At 40.0% G+C, this 18,726-nt stretch overlaps 1 protein-coding gene across 6 annotated transcripts; it reads left to right on the top strand.

The window, feature by feature from the left end:
- Window positions 1–893: 893 nt before the first annotated feature.
- Window positions 894–17,794, top strand: LOC111265373 (fatty-acid amide hydrolase 2). Of its 6 annotated transcripts, none has more exons than XR_002683441.2 (8): window positions 7,424–7,914; window positions 10,249–10,400; window positions 10,731–10,908; window positions 13,176–13,435; window positions 13,562–13,825; window positions 14,468–14,707; window positions 15,204–15,359; window positions 16,167–17,794. XR_002683441.2 is itself a non-coding variant. In XM_086970473.1 (7 exons), the coding sequence occupies exons 2-7, from the start codon at window positions 10,320–10,322 to the stop codon at window positions 15,300–15,302; spliced, it is 1,122 nt and encodes a 373-aa protein (XP_086826599.1). In that variant the 5' UTR covers window positions 894–1,285; window positions 10,249–10,319; the 3' UTR covers window positions 15,303–17,794. The 6 variants fall into 6 exon arrangements, 4 of the variants coding, with proteins under 4 accessions (XP_086826599.1, XP_086826598.1, XP_022697706.1 ...); XR_002683440.2 differs by having other exon boundaries at window positions 15,204–15,600; XM_086970473.1 differs by lacking the exon at window positions 7,424–7,914 and adding an exon at window positions 894–1,285 and having other exon boundaries at window positions 15,204–17,794.
- The last annotated feature ends 932 nt before the right edge of the window (window positions 17,795–18,726 follow it).

The raw sequence follows: 18,726 nt of genomic DNA, 5'->3' as shown, positions 1-18,726 counted from the left end.
AACCGTAAAACTCTCGATGCCGACGACGATAACAAGAAGAGCAGTAGCTTATGAGTGAGTTTGGCTATACAGGAATACTCGCACGTATCCTGGATTTTCGCCGCGACCATTTTTAGTAGTAGTAATGACCATTTTTCTGGGCCTGATCCCATAATTATTATAATTAGAACTAAAACAAAACAAGTAATAATTATATGAAAGATTCTTTTCCACCTGTGTACGTTTTGCCTTCTTCGACGATAGCTCTGTTGTTAAAATAGGGGGAAGGTTTATTCCCGTATGAGACACGTACCTGCTAGAAATCGAGCTCCTTAAATTGATCATAATACTGTCCATACGTGGATGTTCTGAGGCTCGAGAACCTAAACAGCCTAAAACAATTGTTCAGTACTGAGCCGAATTTTGACAAGATGACCCATAACTAACGTGGGGTTTTCTTACTAGTTAAATAGCCAAGCAGAGTAGTAGACGGTGAGCTTCTTGTCTAGACGAAGCTAAGTGAGAGAAAGGACATTGAAGTATTCCTGCAAAAAAATGATACAATAGTATGCAAATTACGCGGATATGCCTCAGATAACTGTTGTTTTCGGAACAGCTGCCTTGCTACCACTTATCGTCTCACACCTGCCACCTCACGAAATGCCGTTGGCCTAGTATTTGGAAGCTTAATTGATCATGAATAGGACACTATATACTTCGAGGTGTAAGCAACCAGCGAATCATTTGCGCCAATATTGCTCTAGGCTTACTTTTAATATAATATCTACTATATTTATTCGAGTACACATGAAATTTAGGGGAGTGGATCTGTGCAACCTGTTTATCAAACTGTTTATTTACGAATTAGATTGAGTTTGCATAAAAGGACTTCATTGTAACGTGTAGCGTAAAAACGCTTCGTTCTTGTTGATAACTAGTAGAAAAAACAAAGGGGAAACTTCTACTACTTGCTTTGACCAAACTGTTCAATTGAGTAAACGTTAATGATTCGCGGTATCAACAATACGTAATATTAAACAGTACGATTCAAGAAATATCATTTTTCCATTTTTTTTCTGACAGGTGAAAAGCGTTGACGTACTGGAGGCGTACATTGAACGTATACTAGAGGTAAATCCTTTAATCAATGCAGTGATAGATGAGCGCTTCCAAGACGCTCTTGAAGAATCGCGAAGTGTCGACGACCTGATAGCCCGAAGTGATGAGGCGCAGCGGAATGAGATCCTCCGCAAAAAACCGTTTCTTGGAGTTCCTGTCACGACAAAAAATCTTGTTGGAGTTAAAGGTTTGTAAAATTTACCCTCTAGGTGAAATCGTGCTATCAACATTAGATTGTCTATATGACGTTTAGCTCATTTTAAAACGTTTTTAGTAAAGTGATGATTGAAACCAAATTTGAGCATCTTTTCTAATTTGCTTTTGTCCGTTCTCAACCCTGACCTATGTTTACTGTAATCAAGTAGAACGTATCGTCATGCATAGAGAGTTCGGTTAGAAAGATTTTTATTACCACTGCTGGAGATGACACGCTTATACGCGAGCTCTTGTTTTCTAAGAAAACGGCTGCGCATCCTTGATACAGCTTCATCGGTGTGAATCGTTGATGGTAAGGATTGTAGACGTCTTCTTACCGGACTTCGGCTTCAACGATGTTAATGTCGAATTAAGATTCCCTAATAGGGAACCTCAATCCTCGGTCCTTGATTAACATTTCCAACTCTATGGAGTGTAATGAAATCCGGGGCTTTTCTTAAACAATATTTACAATAATCATCTCACCTCTTTGATTATCGGTTCGCGCTTCCTTCCAGCTTCATTTGTTATAATATAGATGTTAACGGTAAAACAAGAAAGCATCTATTTGGGAAAATCGTTCATATTGCAGAAAATTGTCTGAGTTGAAACACTGAAAGACCGTTTGAGATCCGTTTACTAGCTTCATCGTCATTTTAAGAGTCCCGTTCGACAAGCACATCGATGATACTGAGGCAGAGGATAACAGGTCCCACGAAAGAAGCAAGGTTCCTATGGCCAACTTATTGCAATCATTTGATACCTATGATTTGTCCGTTGCATCAGTACGTGTTATTTTTGCTTCGCTTATTTTAATGCCTTAATTCAACAACTAAATCAGCCGATGGGATGGCTGACTAATTCGGTTAAGGACAAATCGAAAGCAAACACTTGTGTACGACGATCTTCATGCAGTCCGTTTTCAAAATGGCATTATATATTATACATCGCTAAATTAATTGTGCTTTGTACTATAAATCAACGTGATTGATGTGGAATTTACTATTCGTACTAAACGACTGCAGCGAACGATATGAAGAAGCCCGGATATGGCAAGGCCGTTTTCGCTGGCGCCTATGCCAGGCTTAATAGGTCAATAGGAGATCCCTAAAAATTAGTTATAAAAACATTACGGTGCACGGCACATTCAAAGAAAAATTATAAGTATTGATCGTCTGCCTAAATTTACATACTGATCATTCCGAGATCGTATTTGCCTGCGTAGAGAAATTTACCATTTCAAAGGTCTTTTTAATATATAATATTTTATTGCTTATTATATCGTGGTGAGATTTTTCATCGGTTATTCCACTCAGCCTTCTTCACGTGTCGCGCACCGTTCGGACAAGAGCCATTTTTGGGTTGTATATGGCTGGACAGCCAGCTAAAGCCCTTAAAGCGTTTTATTTGCAAGCCTGCCGACTCCTCCAGGCATGGGCCATCTACGTGTTGGCAGAAGGCTTGACGCATATGCGTTAGACATACATGACACTCGTGACCTATCGGATTGGTCAGAACGTCACATTCCTATCTCATAAGGCAAACTGCAGCCTTATCTTGGACTCTCATGTGATAACTCGTACACTGGAGGAATCACTTCCTTTGTGGCCTAGAGCAAAAACGGGTCGAACTAGTCACAAAAGCAACCTTATAAACGCAACACGAACGAGTCTGGCATTGCTTTTGCCTTTGGCCGTCCTACAAAAATCATATCTTATGGAGACAAGTTCAGCTTTTCCGTGTTTTTAGCGTCGTGTATTGTTTCGCACTACGTGCTTAGCGCGTTTCTCACGGGAAATAGTCCTCATTAGGTCCGGGCACCTCGAAGAGCTCAAGACACGCCTCATTAATCATTGCGATCTTTTGTGTTGCATGTATGGCAGTGTGAAAGCTGAGCAGGGTCAGACAGGGGCACATCTGTAGATCGTAGTCGCCACCAGCTTGAAAATAGTATTCACATAGAGTTCTGTTACAACAGCGCCATACGGAAGGCTAAAATGTCGTTTTAGATGTTGCAAGAGTCGCGAAGCTATAAGCGCGTTTTTTCTTTTTAAATTTTACTGCCATATGTTGGGAGCACCATAGTGTTCTTGACACGTGTGTACACGTGTATAAACTGGTGTCTTATACGTGTAAAATGGCTCTTATTAAAGCCGTATACGGCAGAGAGCCAAAATGCCGTAGCCCGTTTAGCGAACAGCCCGTATGTAAAACAAGGGGCTTCACGGTAGTCACGATATATAACAATCGTAGCAATTGTGTAAATGTTTAAAGTCCCAAATATATTTTATTTACCAAACAAGTTATATACTTATAGAACAAGTTACTTGCACAGCTGCAATATACGTTCTATACGTACATTGTCGGTGCTATTGACAGACTATTGTTGTTACTGCCAGTGACTTAGTTCACCTTATATATGCGTATAGCAGCGATGTGTTGAAGTAGTAAACGGTCATGCGATAATTGGCCACATGTAACTGTACAGTTTCTTCCATCTACCGGAATATGTTTTAAACGCTGGCGTCCCAAGTTCAATACAATTGGTAGGAGCCCAGCTGGACCTGCGTACCCTGCAAAGATTTATTGCAAATATTTTATACTAACCAGGTTCGACAAACTGATTAAGAACAGATGAATTATGTCATATAGTAGTTACGGTGCTAAGCTAGCGCGTTGATTAACAGAGCCATTTTGTTACCGACTGGCCTTAAGTTTTAGGCCAAATACTAAACTTATCGGCATTCAAAATGGCTAGCCTTGACCTGCGCGAATAAGGCAAAATTTGAATTGACCTCAATTTCCAAATGAACCACGCTGGTTGAAATTGTTCGCATGAGTTATGGTTCTCTTAGAATATTGTTAAAGGCGCACACAGACAGTAACGCTGAACTTCCTTATCGAAGGAACGATTTGTGATAGATAATTAACTCTACACGGGACGAAGATTTATGAAGGTATATAAAGATATATGAACCATTTATTCTACACTACTAATACTCACTATTTATTTCGTTTGATATTTTTCGTGCAGGTAAATTGCCTCTGATGTATGACATACTGAAAATGACATTAATGCCATTCATACAGATTGGGTCAGTCGAAAATTTTCTATCATTGTCATGACAAAAAGGGCGGGAAGGCAGTCGGAGACTTATCTGTATCGATCGGGGCTTTACAAATGTAATCCTGTTACTACCGACTCTTTGACTGTCCTTCAAATTGACGCGGCCAGGATTTGGAAGCATCCTGAATAGCCGCATGTGTTTGTAATGTGAAAGAGTTCACCGCTTGACAAGAATGCTGCCGGATACTTTGTTCAGGGCAACGAGACGCTAGTAGTGACTACACTGACGATGCCGACATACAACGTGGGAGCGTTCCGTGTGAGATTTCGGAAGGATGGCTCCTTCGGGCAGCACAAGATCGAAAACGAACGGCACGACAAACAGCCCGTTAGTACCACCGTCCTGGGAAAATAACGTGGGTGTAAAGTGATTCTGCTACGTAACGAAAACTAGGTTATTAGCTGTTGTAGGGCCTACTAGACGTCTGGCAGACACATATATATACAACTGGTTAGGAGCTGCTTTTATAACCCTCGATGAATTGGTTCGATTGCGACTCTGGTCTCTCCTTTGGTCCTCGAGAGGCGACGACAGACAAGTACAGGCGTTAAGTTTTCGGGATCTGCAAGGAGCTCATCTCGACTTCCGTTTGACTTAATAGACTGAAAAAATGCCCGGTCGCCGAGAACGTACAAAACAGTAACTGAAGACGCTAAACCATACATTTAAAAAATGACATTGTATCAAATAGTAAAATTCGTTTTGCCTGCAGAAGAACTAGGACCGCATACCTGCAGGAAGCTGATCGTTCTCATATATTTATAACCTTCTAAAGTAAATTCTAAACATTAAAAACATATGGTTATATCCTAATTGAGTGTATCTTAACAATGAGAGAGATCGCTTCGTTGAGAAGAAAAAGTACAAATGTGATTCTACCTTCGAGCAACAGCGGCAACAAGTTTCGCAGAAATTTACTAATCGTAAGTTCCGTAAATAGTTCTAATCTGCTTCCGAAACATGTGAGTTGCTGTGAAGTATACTTAAGGCTTGTGATTACTTGTAGATCTACCTCACAGGTAACTTTAGAAGCTGCAACCGAATGGACAGAAAAATTCATTTAGCAGCTTGTCTTAAAAGTGATCAATGTTTTTATTGATTGTTTAGATTGACATGGGCGACTGGTTTTCTCCTAATATGAATTTTCTATTTGACCAAAACGAGTCTACAAAATTGCAGAAAGCTAAGACAACATCAGGCGACAATGTTGGCAGCTATTCGTCCCTACTGGATTGCACAAGAAGCTCGTTACGAGCAACTCATCAGACAGGCTAAACGTGAACAGTGCCAGTTAAAAGTGGCTCGTAAGCTGGCCACAGGACAAGCTCACTTGTGCCTACATGAGACATAAGGGCTCCTTCTGGTGCTGAGCACATCTAGCACCACCTTCATATTAAATCTACCGTACGGGGCACGGTTCTACAGGACATTTCGATGCATCAAAATGTCTGAATCAGAGATGAAGCTGGCAAGAGATCACGAAAAAGGGAACAAGTGTTCTTGAACAGTAGCTGGCTCCATATTTCCAACACGAAGTACGCTCAGAGGAGCAGCACGTCTTTCACGTTCAGTGGTCAATGCTTTCGACCTATACGACTGTCCTGAACAATATTGAAAATCATTTGTTCGCTCCCCAAAAACCACGAGCCGAAAAGATAGTAATAGAAGACGCTGTAAAGGAGAGCCAGTCGATCATAGAGACGATCGGGGCTACAGCCTCGGCCCACTGTTATTATTCGTTGTCGAGCTCCCAGTGACGTATAATACAAACAAGTGAAAAACGTCATGTACACAAACTTTTAACATACACAAACAAGAAATACCATGCAACACACCTTATCTATTCTCACATGATACTGAAGACCGATTAACACCCTCACCGAGAACATACCTTGTCTCCTTCGGATGTCTACATGGTTTCATGAAGCTGCATCCGTCCACGAAGAACCAACGATTGTACGTACGTACGTACGTACGTACTGGCATACAAACTGTCGGGAAACTCCATAAACAATATCCTCTATCTACCTGCTGTTTATTAAAAATTACCAGGACAAATGACCAACGTTGATCGTGACTTCTGTAACGCTAAGACAACAGATAAATCCGGATGTAAGTATCTATCTAGAACAACACATTATTCGAAAATTAAACGTGCGATCTTATGGGTTCCATCAGCTTTACTTGGCCTGTACGAGGCTGTCATGTTCCGTTGACACTGCGGCGTGCTAACATGCATTTCAAGGACAATTGCAAGTACATCAGATCTGTATAGATATATATATATATATATATATAGACATACGTTTCATTGTATTCAATAGTGTGTAAAATAAACCTCTGCATTGTAGCCAGTCTTATAACATTGTCAGGCCCTATATATATATATATAAAAGATATTTTTTTTATTGATCTGTATAATTATGGGCCAACGGCGTTCAGTGTTGAAAAGCTCTATATTTTCTCTCCAAGCTGGTTGTTATTGTTTTTTCCCATAAGTTTCAATTAATTTCGCGTGAACCTCCAGCGGATAAAGTGGATATCTCAAAATGTTATAATTTTAGTATCTTATAAATGGAATACTACCCATTAAATGGAACAAAACCCGTTAGAAGATAATCTATAATCTCAAATCAATTAACGACTAAAATGACAGAGAAATTACCAAAAAACAAATGAAAACTGATTCGAGAAAGGAAAGGTAGATTTATTGGTTGAAAAATAATGAGCTCTCTCCGTATTCCTTATGTTTCTTATTGTTTGTAATTGTTCGGTATTTCATCTTAGGGTCGCCATTTCCTAGTCTTCTTTAAGTTTTTATTTTTTTCTTTGGAAGTCTTACTAACACAGCTCCATATCTTAGACTATTTTAAAACGTAATTGTTGCAAAATCTTAAAAAGACTAAAAAAGCAATCGATTTACATTTCATCTATAGCTTAATATTGATAGCTAGGTCCTTTAAATTTCTTCTAGAGTTTATCAAAGTGTCTCCTTCGACCCCTCTGAACAAATGAGGCAAACCTTTTCCAAAGAGCCTATTATTTCGTGGGGGTTTGTCACAGTTCTTTCAAAAACTATTGCGACATAAGAAATTAATTGATTGATCGCAAATGCTCGTTCGTCACGTTTACATTGTCACGACACATATTGTAGGGTCGTTTAAGGTTCACCTATTGTTACGAGGTGGACATGAAACTTCGCCAATCTTATTCTTTGTTGATTTGTGTCTCCTTGCCAGACTTCTTTGTGAATCCGTCTAGTTTAAGGTTGAAAACTGCGTTTTTTTTTTCAAGATTACTTTGGGTGAAAATTTTTGCGGAAAGTTTAAGATGGAATTTCATTAGTTTTAGGACAAAAAAGTATGAAAAGACGGGATCTCATGATTTCCAGGGTCGCGGGGTTTTTCTTTTTCGGAAAGAGAAGCAGTCACTATCTGTGTGGAAAAGGCAGAGCAAAAACGAGGGCACAGTCGGGACGATTGGATAATGCGAGGTGTGTTTAATTTCGATAAGTTGTAGTTATTCATATTCTAAGTTGTCTTCACTTCTATAAATAAAGAAAGGTCTCTTTTAAACCGGCAAAACTGTAGGAGAGCTGTCATACGGACATTAGTGGATGGGTACGTTACCTTAGAGTATACCGAGTTGGCCGACCCAAGTCCAAGAAAGGTACAGCAGCGTCGTTTTATGCAGGATATCCGGTGCTTCTGAAGCGTTTAACGTATGGCATAGAATTCATCCATGGTGAGGTTTGAACGTCTATGTGAGCGTACGAAGAGTTAAATGCACTTTGAAACATTCTCGCCGACCATTTCGTCAGGGTTAATTAGCCCCTGCGTCAGTGGATGTGTCTTTTTTTACAGTGCCTGCAAGCAACGTCAGTCTGCGCAATGTGTGAATATAACAGCAAGAAGAATGCCCCTATTTTAATATAATATAAAACACCAACAGCTCAATTAGTCCCTCACACTGGATATATCGCAAGGGTCGGTCTACTCTGCCTAGATGCAGTATAATCTTGATACTCCATTCTTAATAAATTCTCTCTTAATAAAGGTGTTTTTGAGTTTCACGTTAGATAAATATTACTACTAAATAATGCTGATTGACCTATCCTTAATTTTTCCTAGTTACAAATCGTCGTTTTTAGATTTTTCGGCCTTCTTTAGCAGTATAAACCTGTGAGGAGCTCACAAGTAGCCTCTGCTGGTCAACCAAGAAGGAAGTACCTAATTACACTGTATCTGCAACTTTGTCAGAGATGATCGACTACAAAATAACTCTGTAATGATGAATGGGAACTGTTGAATGGGACTAAATGTTTTCCCGCCCTGTACCATTCCCGTCTCTTCGTCAGAACTTGTTCATCAAATAATCCAGTGCATAGTGGCAGCAGTCGTTTAGATAATGCTCGGTGAAAGCCGTCCTTCGTTATTCTAGAGGGAGTATTTTAGGGATAAGGTCACCAACTTTGTTTCCCCAGTGGGACTGATTGTCAAGCGCTTAGCACTTTGGTCTGCTTGGGCAGCAGATGTATCTACGGGGGTTTGTTGGGTGTGAGTCGCTGATATGTGCTAGAACTAGTATAAAAACGTCGATCGAGGTTTTAGCCTATTCATATAGCCGCTTTGTCAGGTAGTATGTGAAATAAATGACCCACATTAACCAAATCGGTGTTCGCTGGTCAATTAATTAATAGTACATGTTTACATATCCACGATTTCTGTGAATTGTGAGAACGTCAGATCACTTATATCTTCTCTTTTTAACGCGTACGGGAAAAATATCTCTGCTTCTCTCTAGCTAGAAAAACTACACCTGCTCTTGTTAGTGGTAGCAACCGCCGTTTGATCATCTGTTAGCATGACACCAGCCCTACGTTGAGATGATGATGCACCTCCATTGTCGGGTTAAAAGATTGCTCAGGCAACCCATTTCCTGTTGCGTAATTTAGATCATTACGCGTAGGCGGAAGCCATCATCAGAACCGGTTTTTAAAAATAACCCCATAATTAGCTACGAGATTCTCAAGCTGCCACCATATCGTCTATTATGTAATATTACAGGTAAATAGATACACAGACGGCAGGAAGCGTGAAGTATTTGTTTTAAATGTAAATCTTTATTTCGGTAGTTCAATATACAGAAACACACACATGAAAATTTAAAAGGGTGTATTTTTTTTATAGTATTGGTGATCAGTTGACTATTTATCTGAATGGCGACAATACACAGAATGAGTTATATTTTTAGCATTAAAGTACATCAAAGTAGGATAAGTGTACCGGTACTCGTAACACGCTAACTTGAAAAGGACATCATGCGTACGTTTCACGCTGCTGCGGTTTAGATAGGTAATTGGGTAGAGTTATTCGATGAGGTTTTCTTTTTGGCCTATCGTCCTTGTTCTGTCCAGGCGGGACACTCGTAGTTCGCTTGGGTTCATAAAGAATTACTCTTGATTGGTTCAGCGTCATTTAGCAAGGTCTGCCATCATACACTTGCCGCGTATCATAGCAAAGCATCAACTTGCAGCCACACTTGGTCTTTTCCGTTAGTCATTCAAAACATGTCGGTTCGAAAGAAACCCTTTAGTTTATGCCAGAAGCCAGCCGTCTAAGGTGATGCCTAAGTACAGGATATAACAGACGAAAATTATCCATTATACAGATACAGCTATAGAAATAGTAGCAGCCCAAGTTTTATGGAAGTATCGCCGAGCGATTTGGTATTTGATTACCTGATAGCGTCGTCAACTGAAGGCCAACGTAAACTTTAAGCCGCCTCCTCTTGTCGTTGTCGCTGGTTTAACTTGTTGCTTTTACAGGTTTACTAATTGACGTCGGGGTAGTATCGCGTCGGGGAGTACGAGCAGACCGTGACGCTGCGGCTATCGAAATGATGCGAAAGGCCGGCGCGATTCCGCTCGCCATCACGAATGTTTCCGAAATGGCGATATGGTGGGAGTCCAACAATAAGGTTAGTACCATTGCCAGTACCTTTTCTGTTTAAGTAACGGGGCTCTTAGACTGTGCTAACGAAGGTCTAACAAGGCCTGTTATAACTTTTGACTATTACTCCCAGGCTCCCAAGGCCTTTTCAAGTATATTTCAACGCTGGAAGCTAGGTTTATTGAACCCAATGGGCTATTCGTAAATGTAAAAAAAATCCGACTTTTTTAATTGGATCCGATAGATATCTAAATATTGACTCGATAGATTCAGTTGATAAATCACGTATTCCAGCCAAATCTTTTCTGTTATGCCAGACTTGATTTGTGTACGTTACGTGCGTTTTCGAATGTGACAGTTGCATGGTCGCACGCGAAATCCGTACGACCTACGGTGTAATGCAGGGGGTTCCAGCGGGGGTGAAGGAGCCCTTCTCGCGGCAGCCGGATCCCTTATCGGTGTTGGCACCGACATTGGCGGCTCAATTCGGATGCCAGCCTTCTTCAATGGCGTCTACGGACATAAGCCTTCACCGAGTAAGCATCTTTCTCAACTAATAGAGTATAATTATTGAAAATTCATATTATCCAGCCCTACCGCTACATACGACATTCGTGACACTTCTCCTATGCTTATTTTTATTGTATCCAGTTAAAATTATTATATTATTATATATTTAAATTGAAAAAAGTCGTTGTTTTTGTCAGTAGACGTAGATTTTCGACAACGTTGCGCTGGGTAAAAGTTTAAGCTAGATGGGATAGACGTTTGCATATCTGATCTTGTAAAAAAAAATACAAATAGCCAATCCATGCCCTTCGTATTTTAGCACCAGAATACCAGTATGTTAGGCGTTTATCAGAGGTTGCTAATATGGTACACTGTATATAATGAATATATCTTGATAAACCTAAAACAATTACTTCGTATAGGGTTGTCATGTTACCGACACCTAATTGTTGAGGTCAAATATATAGAAAAACCAACGTAATACTAACGCTAAACATAATTTTTCAAATTTGCTGGATCTTTTCTGAGTAGTCGTTTATTGTCCATTCGATAATCTGGTATCACGACCGTCATCACGAGACGGTCCCAAAGCAAAACATTCTCGAGACGAGATACCTCCGTCAGCCGCTTAAACGAATACATTAGAAGACGTTAGTTCTATCTAGGAGGGTTCAATTATTTTTACTCCGTGTATGATGTCGCACCAGGGAACGGAGTCGCCTCGTTTCCACCTAAGGGCTTCTACCTCTGTCGTTGTTAAAGTTAAACATCCCCAGCTGCAATTCGGTCTGAGCAAAGAAATGAATCTTCACAGCCTTTCCTCGTCCTTCAGCAAACAAAGGCCATACTAGCCTTGTATAATACTTTGAAGTTCTTTTTTACACAATACTTGAACTGTTGTGTACCCTCATCCTAACAAGATCCGTAAGAGTTTCTCAGAAAAACGTGTTCTAAATAGAAGTCTGTTGTGTTAATGTTGTTTTACAAGCCTTACTTAGACAAGCAAAAATCGTTTCGGTTTAGCGTGCAGGATATGATAAGTCATCTATAGAGTTTGTAGAATTGAATTTAAGGTGAGGCTATTTTAGCTGGTCTTGCCCTCATTCAACTACAGTAGAAGCTGTACCCCGTCTTAATGTAGCTGATTTAACCTATATATTGATTTATATCTCAATTGGTAAGGTCGATTTCTGGTGGGCGACTTCACAAGATTCTGGCCATTTAAGTATCTGAAAAGCCCAACGATGTCTAGACAAGATTTGTAACCCAACAGCCAGGTATGACTTGCTCATGCAGCAAAAGAACACTTGTTGCTTAGGCAGAGCCAGTTTCGTCGTAACTACCCTTGTGATATTTTCTTAAATCGGTTCGAAACACACAAATATGGTAGTTTAATGTACAATGGTTATTAGCAAAGCCTAGAAGCGTTCGGGTACGGAAATAAATAATACTACACACATAAAATATACGCCTGCCTTTAGTCCACGTTTATTTTTTTTTGTTGCTATCGATCTTCATCAGACACACACAGTAAACCCTAGCCAACATTTTATGGCTATTGGTCCGAGTTTGACGTAAAGGTCAGATTTTCTCAATTCCAGTTACTTCACGACCCTATTACATTACCTCTGTTATTCCATAGTAGTTTTTGGCATTGCAATATTCCATAACCTTGCTTCGGTGTGTACACTGTGTTTTTTTACGCCTTTTGCTTATTTAGCATACGTTCCATACTTATATGTCAATTACCCTGTATTGCCATTTTCGTTAAGCCACCACCGTGCTTATAGTGAGTAGTCACGTCCTTACCGTAAGTTACAAGCAAGTAGAGTCACGTTAGGTCACTCAAGGGGCCGAGTTATGCATATGTGAAACATATGCGTAACTTTTTAACTCGGTGACTTTTTGAAAAAAATACTTGTGAACTTTATAACCGGACATGAAAATCGATTGTTTTGAAAGCCCGTCTTATAATGTCTATCTAAATGTAAAATTTTCATTACGTTGTTGAAAAGCTATGTGAGAAAAGCTTTTATTAGGGCCCTGCAAGGCTTTTTTATATATTTTATAAAGAGAACATAATAGTCGATTTTAGCATAAAGTTCGCTCGCCAAAGCGCGTCTACGCGCAGAGGTACGCCAACATCGCTGAAGCCATTATTCGAATTGATCTGTTCTTACATTAATAGAAAATTTTATTTTCTTAAAGGTGTATGTGGGCGAAACATTGCATGAACATAATCACCGTGTAGAAATGTCAAACCGGCAACTAAATACATGGGCTAATTTTACAGACATTGTATCCAACAGCGGACAGTATCCTGAGATCGTCGATTATCGAGCTGAATTTCTGGGCACAGGGCCCATGTGTCGATATGCGCGAGACCTACGACCAATGCTTATAGCTTTAGCAGGTACAGAGGCCACCGGCCGATTACGACTAGACGAGCCCGTCGATCTTCGCCAAATTCGAGTTTTCTACATGAACGAAATCAAAGATCGAAGCTTCCTGATGTCACCCGTCAGTAACGAAGTACGCAGAACATTAAGCGATGTATGTAACCGATGTTCCGTTTGACCAAGCTACTTGAATTCTATCGATTCATCTTTGGAATAGCGAATAGCAAAATAAATAGACTACACTCGGAGCAAACGGAACTAAAAGCTGTTGTGTTTTTAGGTGATCGAATACTTGTCTAGCCTAACATTGAAACCAGCCGAGGAGCGGAACTTCCCATCAATGACATACGCCTTCGAGATTTGGAACAGTCTGATGATGTCTGGCGATTGTCCGAAACTGATTGAGGTGCTAAAAAGTTCTGGGTCGACGATCTCACACCCTTTTATCGAGATGCTCAAGTGGACTGCTGGTCAGTCAAAGCATACCTTTCCGGCTGTATTTATGACAGTTGGTGAGAAATACCTGCCTTCAAAGGAGTCCGAGGTGTGTACATACTGTGTATATTGAGAGACTAAAGTGTCATGCTGCGAGAGACCCATTTCGAATCCTTCGAACTCAGTCAAATAGGCATACACTTAGTAGAGCAACCTCAACGAGTTACTCATAACTAAACAGAATATTACTTCTAGTAAATGAACAGGTAATACTTGCAGCTAGTTGCAAACCATTATCTTTATGGTCGTTAAATCGACCTGACCTATTTGGGTGACGGGACCAATTTTTCCTTAACAGGAGAGAGATTTAGTCGTTAACAGTAATATCAGCCCTTCTTTTTATATAAAGGTACAGCTCGAGGGACGAGAGCGGATCTAAACTATCATAAATCCGAGCCTATATTCTAGGTCTTGACAATTACAAATTGTATGAACTAAATATGTATTAGTAATTAGTTTGTTATCTATGCTTTTCGCTCTATTGTGACATTATACATTCGTCTTACCAATCTATGAGACCAATTTCGTTTTTTAATTATGTCGTAAATAGTATGCGGTGTTAGGGTTTCTTGATTATTAAAGATAGTGGCGCACCAATATCGCACTGGCGATTGTATAACACAATTGGAACTAAGTCGAAATTACTTATTTTCTATTATATTTATATATATACGATACTATTTCATTTCAGTCAAGTCGTCGTTACGTTGCCCTCGGGCGCGAGTTAGAACAGGAATTTGCTAACCTTCTAAATGATCGCGACGCCGTCTTTCTGTGCCCGACACATCCTGAACCTGCCCCTAAACATAGGACGCCTGTATTTCGTGGGTTCAACTTTGTGTACGCCGGGATCTTCAATGTTCTCCGACTTCCAGTTACCGCATGTGCGGTCCGCCTAGGAGAACACAGCGAGCTTCCAGTCGGTATACAGGTGATGCGATTGTACTGATTTTTAGTTTAGCGTGCCCCAAAACGTCCAAGATAAAGCTGTCAGTCCCTGCATTTCCATAGCCGAGGCTTTGACTAGTGCCGCAGCCCTTATTTACACATATACCTTATATGTACATAGGGTATATGTATGTGTACAGTGGTATATGTAGGCACATAGATAACTGAAATAGAACACCTGTTTCGTTCACCATCGCTAATTACAGGAGCTGGTAATAGTACATATAATAGCACATATACCATATAAACCTTACCACCTGCTGTTTTCCGCCAAAATTCAAATCTCGAACGCTGCCTCGCCGAGATGAGTTAAAAACCAAGTAAATATATATATATGTATGCGTTAAACTGAAGAGTCGATAGAAGATCTCAATGGCCTAATCAAGGGCGCGCCGATACCATACCCCATCTGGATAACATTGAAGTTTAACAAAATAATGAATCGCTCAACATTTATACTTTTTTCCCTAACCCTTCAGGTTGTTGCCGGACGAAATCAAGACAGACTGTGCCTGGCCGTCGCGGAAGAAATCGAGCGCGTTTTTGGTGGCTGGAGGGATCCCAGTAAAAAGGCGTGAGCACGGAAGGAGTATCCGCTCAGAGTCTACTAAACGTGAACATAAATCGTACAATAGGTTATAGAAAATTCAATATCGACTGGACAATACTGTTAGACAGTGAACTAATGAAAAAAATAGTAGGACATTGAGAATGTTAAGGATCTTCGAGCACGGACTAATTAGCACGATCAGAACCGCCATCAATATAAATCGGAAGAAGCAGGGGCTGCGCTTAGGGTATCTGTGGCTGTCAGCTGCGCTCAACTTAGAATTGTGATACGCCTTCTGAAGGTGTGCGAGGACCCTGCGTTGATTAGTACGAAACCTTTACAGTTTGATTCTATTCCTTTGACCAAATGAACACTCATTCCGACCGAAACGTACGCCGTGTATAAATGAATCTTACGTTTCGCTCATAAGTTTAGTATTATAACGAGCTGTCGCGTCTTCGAATATGGACTCTATGTAATGTTGAGGAACCGCGACTGATTAGCTCTTCAGTAGACCGCGTTTAATATAAAACAAAGACTCTGTAGGACATTGTTATAGATCCTACTTGCTCAGTGTGAGATAAAGCTCCCGCTGTAACAATTGAACGTAGCTGATTTTGTTGCTAGATAACAATGACAATGATAGGTGCCCACTGTGAAGGTCCCTGCGCGTTTATGTGCGCCCATTATAATACAGTATTTTTAGATATGAAACATCGTCATTAATACCATCACATGTCTCATTTGTTCTAGCTGTTTTCTGATGTGAAGCACTCTACTGTTAACAGAAATCTATTTTTGGTACCGAAGATGAAGAAGAAAATAGGATGGATATATGTACTGTTACCGAAGATGCAATACTTCCATAAGGTTTTGTGCGTTATTGCCGTAGGTGACGATTTTCATCAGGCCTTGTAGTTCAAGGAAGAAGCTTACGTTTAGAATCCGCGTGCTCAGAAGTGACCCGCGCTAGAGTCTGCAACATTGCAGTAATAGAATACAGTGGAAACATTAAAACGCTATGCAGTAACGAAGATGAGTATTTAAAGATCGTACGCGTTACAGCCCAAAGCATTTGCCAATGTCTAGTACTATGTTGAGTCAGTCAAACAAATTGTGCACCATTTTCTGCTAAAACGTCTACACAATATATATATATATGTTATTGACTAAATGGTCCTATACTACTTCGAAGGTTGTTGTGCAGTTGTTCCGAGAAATCGGACACATTCTACATACGAAGTATACGTGTGTACTCTAAATTGGTACCGCATAATAACATCGAAGGCTTAGCGCACATGAGCGAATCACGAGAGAATCTTGTGTTTTTTTTTTTGTTGTCACAAAACCCAGTTCAACCTGCTAATAGTTCGAACGCTTAGTAATGACTCACTATGGCTATTCTTATTGCAGGGCCGTGATGTCGGCATTGTATAAATCTGTTGTCCTTCTAACGCCGCTGTTTCCGCTGGACGGTCGAAAACATTATTGTGCAGTATTGGAAATACCCGTCTAGCTAATACATTGACCGAGAAGGCACAATCGAATAAAAATAATAAGTAAAAAAAAATGTTTACAATGAGTTCAATTAACAACAGTGGCAAAAGTAGGAAACATCATAGAGAACTGTAAATATTTCCGAATATAATGAATAAATTTTATTACAATAGCATAAACTCCGATGCTGAATCAGTGGCGGTTCTACTTTATCTATATATTTCGCATTTTAGCAGAACCTCCTCGTGCCACTTGCAAGTTATACGCATGTCGATCAAATCGCGCCTCTGAAAAACCCCAAACACAGATCTACTTCAAGTCTCTCATCTGAATTGCAGCTGTTGACCTTCTACCTAGTATTGTCATTAGGTTATTCGAAGAACAAATCTTGTGTGCTATTGTCAATAACAGCTGGCGCAACCCAGAGTGAGACTTATTGGCATAGGTCAACTTGTGTCCTCATAAACAAAATTACCAACGCGTTTCATTACGAAATTCTGAAGTCATACGGTTCTTTTGTATATAATTATGTAATTCGATGAGTTTAAATGTGTACCTTCATATATCAGGAAATGCGAGGTGACCAAAAAGTTAATGTACTTATTAAGTTTCGGGGTTTTTTTTTTGCTGTCAAGGAGAAAGCCGGTACTATCTCGGCCCAACGTTAGCTAGACACAGGAGTGAGGAATATAGATATGTGTGTGGCAGTTTGTTGGCGCTCTTCATTTCAAGTTAAAAGTTAACCAAAAAGCAGAGACAACAATTAAAGAAACATATGCTTTGCTTACTTGTCCAGAACCAGCGATCCAGCAGCATTAGCAATAAGCACTCTTTGACAACAGTTGTTATTTTATTGTTGCGCATGACGTGAAGCTCATCGAAGGCTATTTAAAAGCTGGCGCTTCACTTACCAAGTTCAGGCCTTTTTTTGCAATGTTTGCCTGTTTCAGATCACGTTCTAGCAAATACTCATAACATTAATGTATGACAATGATATACGAATAAATGATGATCTATGAGTCACGTGTTGCGAGCTGTTTTCAACAACAATTCTAATAGCAGGTTGTGGAAAGTAAACCCGTCGAACTCCTGGACTTCATCAAATAATATTTTTCAATTTTTACCGTTCGGTAGGGCGACCCCGTCCCCGACTTAGGCTCCTACTCTGGCGTGCAGTGTTTACCCTTCTATAACAGTACATACTGAATAGCCTTTATTGACTAATGGTAATACTTTGCTCATCAGTACTTCGTATCAATCGTTCCGGTTGCATCTAAGTGACCCCCGCTACGTTTTTCCAACTAACGAAGGAAAACATCTCCACGTCAAAAAAAAGTAATGCCTTCTGGATTTATTAACGCAAATACAGTAATATTAATCGGTGCGCGAAACGCAGTGACGCAAATGGAACCCTCAATGGGCGTCAGTTTGAAGGGCGTTCCGACGATCTATTCATTTCTATCCCCGACCAGAATTTTCGCTTCTTCCTGTATGGTATGATACGAAACGAAGGCGTGGGCATGCACGATATCGCAGTGATAATGTCGCTGCCTACGAGGCTTAGCCACATAAAGATTTCAAATTGGATCGTCGAAAATACGTTGTAAGGTGAGCCGTCTGATGCAATACTAATTGCAGTTACGAAGTTAAACGTGAAACATTGTTCTTTCGGTGAATGATCCCAAAAACCAACAACCCAGATTGCCAGCATTCTTGCCAAGTATCTTATCCCCATTCCAGAACAATTTAGCAATAAGTGAACTATCAAAGGGTTGAGTGCGTTTCTAAAGGACGATATTATTACTTTATCATATATTGCCTTTAAACTATAGAATTGCTTGATGTCTTTTTTTATATAAATAAACATAAATAGTAAACCGTTTTTACAGTAAAAAATCTCTTTAATCTATGTTTTGGCAGATATACACCCCTTGGCTAGCTAAATTCTTGTCTCG

Source organism: Varroa jacobsoni, unplaced genomic scaffold (assembly GCF_002532875.2).
Source record: "Varroa jacobsoni isolate VJ856 unplaced genomic scaffold, vjacob_1.0 scaffold_964, whole genome shotgun sequence".
In the NCBI taxonomy this organism is placed as follows: domain Eukaryota; kingdom Metazoa; phylum Arthropoda; class Arachnida; order Mesostigmata; family Varroidae; genus Varroa; species Varroa jacobsoni.
This window is presented reverse-complemented; position numbering and strand designations above follow the sequence as displayed.

Excerpts from the sequence above, each read along its gene's own strand:
- LOC111265373 (XM_022841970.2), top strand. Across the intron at positions 10,909-13,175 it reads CGGACATAAGCCTTCACCGA|ACATTGTATCCAACAGCGGA; the intron begins GTAAGCATCTTT and ends CTAATTTTACAG. Across the intron at positions 14,708-15,203 it reads AGCTTCCAGTCGGTATACAG|GTTGTTGCCGGACGAAATCA; the intron begins GTGATGCGATTG and ends CTAACCCTTCAG.